The sequence below is a fragment of the Pectinophora gossypiella genome, unplaced genomic scaffold, assembly GCF_024362695.1.
Source record: "Pectinophora gossypiella unplaced genomic scaffold, ilPecGoss1.1 Pgos_119, whole genome shotgun sequence".
NCBI lineage: Eukaryota > Metazoa > Arthropoda > Insecta > Lepidoptera > Gelechiidae > Pectinophora > Pectinophora gossypiella.
In genome coordinates, this window is record NW_026063208.1 from 11038 (window position 1) to 20000 (window position 8963).

Sequence of the window (8963 nt, forward strand, 5' to 3'; positions counted from 1 at the left end):
CTCCACGCCCTCCAGCACTTCCCAGCCTTGGACACGGCGCGCCAGGGCAGCGTTTGCGAACGTAACGTCCACGATTGAGCTGCCCTGTTGCCGCACGCACGTGGCTACCGTTCCCCGATTGAGTAATTCCAATCCGGTGGCAATTGCCCACTCCTCCAGAGCCCGACCGCGCGCATCTGTCGCTGGACATCCCCACGCCAAAGATTTGGCGTTGAGATCCCCAGCGACGAGCACGAAATCAGGACGGCTTCTGTCAATCAGAGCACCGACCTCGTCCAAGAAACGCTCAAACTCAGCCAGACTCCGATTTGGCGAGAAGTACGCCCCGATTACCATCACGCCGTCGACAAACGCCGAGACAAATCCCCGACCTCTAAACATCCGCTCAAAGGGCGAGGAGCCGGCCGACGTCTGCGTGACGATCGCAACTAGTCCATCATGATCGGCTAACCAGTTATCCCTGGTTGGGACATAGTAGGGCTCGCTGATCACCGCCAGTCCGATCAGCCACTCCACCAAGCCCTGGGACAGAAGGTCTTGGGCTCTGGAGCCGTGGCCAATATTCGCCTGGAGGAACCGAATAGCCATTAATCAACAGCCATTGTCGGTTCCCCCTCTGCCCTAGCTCCAGCATTCGCTGGTGGGCGGACAGGCAGCGAGGAGACCCTGGGGCCATCGCTAGCCTTCTTTCTTCCATTCCTGCGTTTGGATGGAGTAACACATGCCCCCATCCGATGGTCCGCAGGTTTGCCGCTAGCCTCGCATATAGTGCAATGGGGCGCGGCTGAGCACTGTTGGCCTATGTGGCCGGGCTGTCCGCAGCGGTAACAGAGACCACTTCTGTCCACCTCTGAAACACATGACGCCCTGACGTGTCCAGGTTCTAGGCATCGGTAGCAGCGCATCGGCCGGGTCTCTAGCAGCTTAACTTGGGCCGCCACCCAGCCGACTAGCAGCCGACCACCCTCCGACACCTTTTTTGCGGCAGCCACTGGGCAACGCAGCCAGGCCGAGCCGAGACCGGTTTTATTCCGGCGAATTTCGCCGGTCTTAACCTGATCGGCACCACATTGGCCAGCTCGAGCCACCGCCGCCACCAAGTCCTCAGCGGTGACTGAGTCGTCCAAGCCAGAAATGCGCATCTCCGCAGTCTTCACGGGCCGATTTATCCGGACCACATCCTCGCTCAATGTCTCCCTCAACTTCTGTGCGAGGGAGTCCGCCTTGTCATTGCTGGTGGTTCCAGACAGCTCAAGGATGCGGGCGCCAGTCATAGCTCGTCGAAACCGGACTGCACTGATGCCCAGCTCGTCCAGTTTGATTTTAGACCTAGCCTCCGCCAGCACTCCAGCGTAAGAGGCCCCCTTTTCTTCCGCACCCGGTTGGAGCGTCAACACGACAGCCGCCGTCCGAGGAGGACGCAGCTTAACCGGGCCACTCTTTGTCTGAGTGGGTGTGGTCTTCTTGGTGCCCTTTCTGGCAACGACGTTCCACGGTACCTCCATTGTGGAAGGCGCGGGGGGAATCGGTCGAGGGGCACGAGGCGTAGGCGCTTGCTGGTCAGCGCTAGCCTTTTTCTTTTTCTTTGTCTTTTTCTTCTTCTTTTTCTTCTTCTTGGCTTCGGCAGGGGCGGAGCGAGCTGTTGTGGCTCCACCTAACTCCACGGTAGGCTGTATTTGTACCGGGGTTGCCTTAGCCACCGGAGAAGCTTGCGAACGCTTGCTGTCGACCGACAGTGGCGGACGCAATCTCTTCTCCGGGAGAAGTCTGCCTTCTAGAGCATCGAAGCGCGCATTGACCATCGTCCCTACTTGGACCATGATGGTTCGCGCTAGTTCGTCCTCCTTGCTCGTGGCTGGGACGGCCGACTCTGGCCGCTTCTGGCCGCGAGAAGACCGCGATGCAGCGGGCGACTCCCCAGTCGTAACTGGAGCTGACGCAGGAGCACCCTGTAGCTTTCGCAGTAGCTCCATCTCCACCTTGACATTGACGAGCTCGCTGTGGAGGCTGGTCAGTTGAGTCTGCAGGCGGGCGTTGTCCGCCAAGATGCGGGCGTTGTCCGCCTGTAGTTGCCTGGTTACATCCGTGGATGTCCGCTCGACTAAGACATCCCAAGCAGCTTTGATGGCCGACTTAGCGTCCTTCAGAGCTCGCACTGAGGTGCCCTTTAGGTTGCCAGATTTACTGGCTACCTTCTCCACAACTTCTAGGGCACCCAGCACCTGCTGGTCAATGTCCCGATGAGGAGCTTCACTCTCGTTCACAGAGGATGATCCTGACAGACGCGACACCCTAGTCTGGAGAGTTCGGTTGGCGAACTCTGCTATCTCCTCTGCGGCCTGAGTTTTCAGGAACTCCTTTTAACCTAACCTAACCTAACCTAACCTAACCTAACCTAACCTAACCTAACCTAACCTAACCTAACCTAACCTAACCTAACCTAACCTAACCTAACCTAACCTAACCTAACCTAACCTAACCTAACCTAACCTAACCTAACCTAACCTAACCTAACCTAACCTAACCTAACCTAACCTAACCTAACCTAACCTAACCTAACCTAACCTAACCTAACCTAACCTAACCTAACCTAACCTAACCTAACCTAACCTAACCTAACCTAACCTAACCTAACCTAACCTAACCTAACCTAACCTAACCTAACCTAACCTAACCTAACCTAACCTAACCTAACCTAACCTAACCTAACCTAACCTAACCTAACCTAACCTAACCTAACCTAACCTAACCTAACCTAACCTAACCTAACCTAACCTAACCTAACCTAACCTAACCTAACCTAACCTAACCTAACCTAACCTAACCTAACCTAACCTAACCTAACCTAACCTAACCTAACCTAACCTAACCTAACCTAACCTAACCTAACCTAACCTAACCTAACCTAACCTAACCTAACCTAACCTAACCTAACCTAACCTAACCTAACCTAACCTAACCTAACCTAACCTAACCTAACCTAACCTAACCTAACCTAACCTAACCTAACCTAACCTAACCTAACCTAACCTAACCTAACCTAACCTAACCTAACCTAACCTAACCTAACCTAACCTAACCTAACCTAACCTAACCTAACCTAACCTAACCTAACCTAACCTAACCTAACCTAACCTAACCTAACCTAACCTAACCTAACCTAACCTAACCTAACCTAACCTAACCTAACCTAACCTAACCTAACCTAACCTAACCTAACCTAACCTAACCTAACCTAACCTAACCTAACCTAACCTAACCTAACCTAACCTAACCTAACCTAACCTAACCTAACCTAACCTAACCTAACCTAACCTAACCTAACCTAACCTAACCTAACCTAACCTAACCTAACCTAACCTAACCTAACCTAACCTAACCTAACCTAACCTAACCTAACCTAACCTAACCTAACCTAACCTAACCTAACCTAACCTAACCTAACCTAACCTAACCTAACCTAACCTAACCTAACCTAACCTAACCTAACCTAACCTAACCTAACCTAACCTAACCTAACCTAACCTAACCTAACCTAACCTAACCTAACCTAACCTAACCTAACCTAACCTAACCTAACCTAACCTAACCTAACCTAACCTAACCTAACCTAACCTAACCTAACCTAACCTAACCTAACCTAACCTAACCTAACCTAACCTAACCTAACCTAACCTAACCTAACCTAACCTAACCTAACCTAACCTAACCTAACCTAACCTAACCTAACCTAACCTAACCTAACCTAACCTAACCTAACCTAACCTAACCTAACCTAACCTAACCTAACCTAACCTAACCTAACCTAACCTAACCTAACCTAACCTAACCTAACCTAACCTAACCTAACCTAACCTAACCTAACCTAACCTAACCTAACCTAACCTAACCTAACCTAACCTAACCTAACCTAACCTAACCTAACCTAACCTAACCTAACCTAACCTAACCTAACCTAACCTAACCTAACCTAACCTAACCTAACCTAACCTAACCTAACCTAACCTAACCTAACCTAACCTAACCTAACCTAACCTAACCTAACCTAACCTAACCTAACCTAACCTAACCTAACCTAACCTAACCTAACCTAACCTAACCTAACCTAACCTAACCTAACCTAACCTAACCTAACCTAACCTAACCTAACCTAACCTAACCTAACCTAACCTAACCTAACCTAACCTAACCTAACCTAACCTAACCTAACCTAACCTAACCTAACCTAACCTAACCTAACCTAACCTAACCTAACCTAACCTAACCTAACCTAACCTAACCTAACCTAACCTAACCTAACCTAACCTAACCTAACCTAACCTAACCTAACCTAACCTAACCTAACCTAACCTAACCTAACCTAACCTAACCTAACCTAACCTAACCTAACCTAACCTAACCTAACCTAACCTAACCTAACCTAACCTAACCTAACCTAACCTAACCTAACCTAACCTAACCTAACCTAACCTAACCTAACCTAACCTAACCTAACCTAACCTAACCTAACCTAACCTAACCTAACCTAACCTAACCTAACCTAACCTAACCTAACCTAACCTAACCTAACCTAACCTAACCTAACCTAACCTAACCTAACCTAACCTAACCTAACCTAACCTAACCTAACCTAACCTAACCTAACCTAACCTAACCTAACCTAACCTAACCTAACCTAACCTAACCTAACCTAACCTAACCTAACCTAACCTAACCTAACCTAACCTAACCTAACCTAACCTAACCTAACCTAACCTAACCTAACCTAACCTAACCTAACCTAACCTAACCTAACCTAACCTAACCTAACCTAACCTAACCTAACCTAACCTAACCTAACCTAACCTAACCTAACCTAACCTAACCTAACCTAACCTAACCTAACCTAACCTAACCTAACCTAACCTAACCTAACCTAACCTAACCTAACCTAACCTAACCTAACCTAACCTAACCTAACCTAACCTAACCTAACCTAACCTAACCTAACCTAACCTAACCTAACCTAACCTAACCTAACCTAACCTAACCTAACCTAACCTAACCTAACCTAACCTAACCTAACCTAACCTAACCTAACCTAACCTAACCTAACCTAACCTAACCTAACCTAACCTAACCTAACCTAACCTAACCTAACCTAACCTAACCTAACCTAACCTAACCTAACCTAACCTAACCTAACCTAACCTAACCTAACCTAACCTAACCTAACCTAACCTAACCTAACCTAACCTAACCTAACCTAACCTAACCTAACCTAACCTAACCTAACCTAACCTAACCTAACCTAACCTAACCTAACCTAACCTAACCTAACCTAACCTAACCTAACCTAACCTAACCTAACCTAACCTAACCTAACCTAACCTAACCTAACCTAACCTAACCTAACCTAACCTAACCTAACCTAACCTAACCTAACCTAACCTAACCTAACCTAACCTAACCTAACCTAACCTAACCTAACCTAACCTAACCTAACCTAACCTAACCTAACCTAACCTAACCTAACCTAACCTAACCTAACCTAACCTAACCTAACCTAACCTAACCTAACCTAACCTAACCTAACCTAACCTAACCTAACCTAACCTAACCTAACCTAACCTAACCTAACCTAACCTAACCTAACCTGAGCGAGTGCGAAAGGCAAGAGACCAGAAGGTCATAGTCGGCTGCCAGACAAAGGAAGAGCTCCAAAAAGTTACAGAGAGCATTAAACAATCGGGAAGGCACCTAAGCGTTGAGTCAGTGAGCAATAAGGACCCACTGGTCATCATCAGGGATGTGCTGTCATACAACACTGATGAAGACATAGTGTTGGCCATTAAAAACCAAAATAGCCACTTGCTGGGCGACATATCCTCAGAAGACCAGAGGATAGTCGTCAAGTATAGAAGAAAGACCAGGAACGCTCACACCAGTCACATAGTCATGCAGGTGTCACCACGGATTTGGACGCAGCTAACAACGGCGGGGCGACTGCACATCGATCTGCAGCGTGTGAGAGTTGAGGATCAATCCCCACTCGTACAATGCACGAGATGTCTTGGCTACGGCCATGGCCGGAGATTTTGCGCGGAAAGCTTGGACGCATGCAGCCACTGCGGGGGTCCGCATCTCCGCGCTGAGTGCTCGGACTGGCTGGCGAACATCGCGCCAAACTGCCGAAACTGCAGTCATGCAAAGTTTGAAAGGACAGACCATAACGCGTTCGACAGAGAATGCCCAGTCAAGAAGCGCTGGGAGGCACTTGCTCGCTCAACAATAGCGTACTGCTAAGGTGGACACGGACGTAACCGCGACTACTGCACCCATCCTACGCGATCGTCATTTAAGTTATAGAGTCGTACAAGCGAATCTTCAAAGGAAAAGACTTGCCACACACGAACTGCTTATAGAAGCAGAGAAACTCGGAACCTGCTTCGCAATGGTACAAGAGCCGTACATCGGAGCTCAGGGCGAACTGAAGCGGTACACGGGTACCAGAATTGTTCAGCGCACCCACAACCGAACAAAGCCCATTAAGGCAGCAATAGTGGTATTTGACGACAGTGTCGAGATCATAGAGGTTCCCACAATGACCACAGAAAATATAGCAGTTGCTATATTGAAGACCAACGAATGGACATTGGGTGTGCTGTCAATATACCTAGAAGACCAACTACCGATAGAGCCATACCTAGAGCAAATCAAAACTATCCTAGGAAATATTAAAGCAGCGCAAGTAATCGTTGGAGGGGATGCTAACGCCTGGAGCTTCTGGTGGGGAAGTGTGTCGGAGAATCACAGGGGGGAAGCACTGTCAGGCATGCTGGAAGAGATGAATCTGCAGATCCTGAACACAGGGAAGGAACCCACGTTCGATACGATACGAGGAGGCAAAAGATACAAAAGCCACGTAGACATAACAGCCTGCACCACCGGACTACTCGGGGCCATAAGCGACTGGGAGGTAAACAAAGACCTGACTAGCTCTGACCACAATGCCATACAATTTAAACTGAAACTAAAAAAGCCAACAATAGAGAGACAGATAATGAGGACAAGAATTTACAATACTAAAAAAGCAAACTGGACAGAATTTAGAAGAGAATTGAAACTTAAATCGGAAGAGAACAATATAAACAAGGAAGAAATAGAATCAATACATACAGTAGAAGCACTAGAAAACAAAATAAATACAATAATTAGAATAATTCAAGAAGCAAGCGATAAAAGCATTCCAAAATTAAAAACAAAAAGTAGAATAAATATACCATGGTGGAATAAAGAGCTAGAAAGGTTAAAAAGAGACATGACAACCAAGAAACGAAGGATATCGTACGCTGCCCCGAGTCGTCGACAATGGGTGGTAGAACAGTATCTCGAGGCCAAAAGTATCTACGAAGAACAGGCGGCAACAGCGGCAACTACAAGCTGGAAGACCTTTTGCTCCAAACAGGATCGCGAGAGTATGTGGGACGGGATCTACAGAGTCATCTCTAAAAGCAGTAGAAGATATGAGGACCAGCCCCTTCTCAAAGACGGGAGAGTGGTCGATGCCGGAGAGTCCACAAAACTATTGGCAGAGACATTCTTTCCGGATGACTGCCCGGAGAGTGACGATCCTGAACATCATCGAGTGAGAGAAGAAGCCGACAGGGTAGGAAAACCCTCCCCTGAACAACAACTGGACCCGCCCTTTACCGCGGTTGAGCTCAGGCATGCGGCAATGAGTTTTAACCCACGCAAAGCACCAGGACCGGACGGTCTCACAGCAGACATATGCTTAGAAGCAATAATGCAGAATGAGAGCGTCTTCCTGGGCATTGCGAACAAATGCCTGGAATTGTCACACTTCCCCAAATCCTGGAAAGCAGCCACAGTAGTTGTACTAAGAAAACCGGGGAAGGACAACTACCTTCTTCCCAAATCCTACAGACCCATCGGACTGCTATCAGTAATGGGGAAAATAGTGGAGAAGATGTTAATCAAAAGGATTAGGTGGCACACACAACCAAAGGCAAACCCCAACCAATATGGCTTTGTACCCCAAAGAAGCACGGAGGATTCGCTGTACGACCTAATGACGCACTTGCTCGAAAACTTGCAGAAGAAACTAATCAACATCATAGTTTCCCTAGATATCGAAGGAGCATTCGACAGCGCTTGGTGGCCGGCAGTCAGATGCCGACTAGCCGAGAAAGACTGCCCCTACAACCTACGCAGTCTTGTCAACAGTTATCTGTCTGATAGGAGGGTGACAGTTAGATACGCGGGGGTGGAGCACACAAAACAGACGACCAAGGGTTGCGTTCAAGGCTCGATAGCCGGACCAACCTTCTGGAACTTGCTTCTGGACCCATTATTGGATGGTTTAGAGGGGAGAGGAGTGCACTGTCAGGCTTTCGCCGACGATATAGTTCTGGTGTTCTCCGGAGATTCGGTCGCGGACATACAAGAGCGAGCCAACAACACTCTGGATTACGTGCACAAGTGGGGCATCCAAAACAAGTTGAAATTCGCACCTCATAAAACTAATGCGATGGTCGTGACGAGGAAACTTAAATACGATGCACCACTTCTACACATGGGTGGCATAAACATCCAGATGGTGATGGAAATGAAACTTCTGGGCCTCACAATCGACAGTAAACTGACCTTCCAAAAACACGTTGCTCTTGTGTGTCGAAAAGCCGCAAATATTTATAAACAGCTGGCTCGGACGGCAAAAATCAACTGGGGGCTGAATCCGGAGATCATCAGGACAATTTACGTCGCAGTAATAGAGCCCATCATCCTGTACGGATCCAGTGCATGGGCACCAGCGGCGGATAAAATTTCCATCCAAAAACAGCTGAACTCAATACAGCGTGGATTCGCTCAGAAAATGTGCAAATCGTATAGGACAGTTTCCCTGAACGCGGCATTAATCCTGGCGAGGTTGCTGCCCCTGGACCTACGAGTACAAGAGGCCG

The 8963-nt window shown here is 48.0% G+C and overlaps 1 protein-coding gene across 1 annotated transcript; it reads right to left on the bottom strand.

The window, feature by feature from the left end:
* Nucleotides 1-587: 587 nt before the first annotated feature.
* Nucleotides 588-6123, bottom strand: LOC126380833 (uncharacterized). The gene is made up of 3 exons (XM_050030426.1): nucleotides 5976-6123; nucleotides 1683-2275; nucleotides 588-1556 (listed from the first exon to the last, which is right to left on the bottom strand). The coding sequence occupies exons 1-3, from the start codon at nucleotides 6121-6123 to the stop codon at nucleotides 588-590; spliced, it is 1710 nt and encodes a 569-aa protein (XP_049886383.1).
* Nucleotides 6124-8963: the final 2840 nt, after the last annotated feature.

Coding starts and splice junctions, on each gene's coding strand:
- LOC126380833 (XM_050030426.1), bottom strand. CDS start 6,123: ATGCGGACCCCCGCAGTGGCTGCATGCGTCCAAGCTTTCCGCGCAAAA. Junction 2,276..5,975: donor CGATGTGCAGTCGCCCCGCC/GTTGTTAGCTGC, acceptor CGCGTCTGTCAG/GATCATCCTCTGTGAACGAG. Junction 1,557..1,682: donor CGGTGGCTAAGGCAACCCCG/GTACAAATACAG, acceptor AGCGCTGACCAG/CAAGCGCCTACGCCTCGTGC.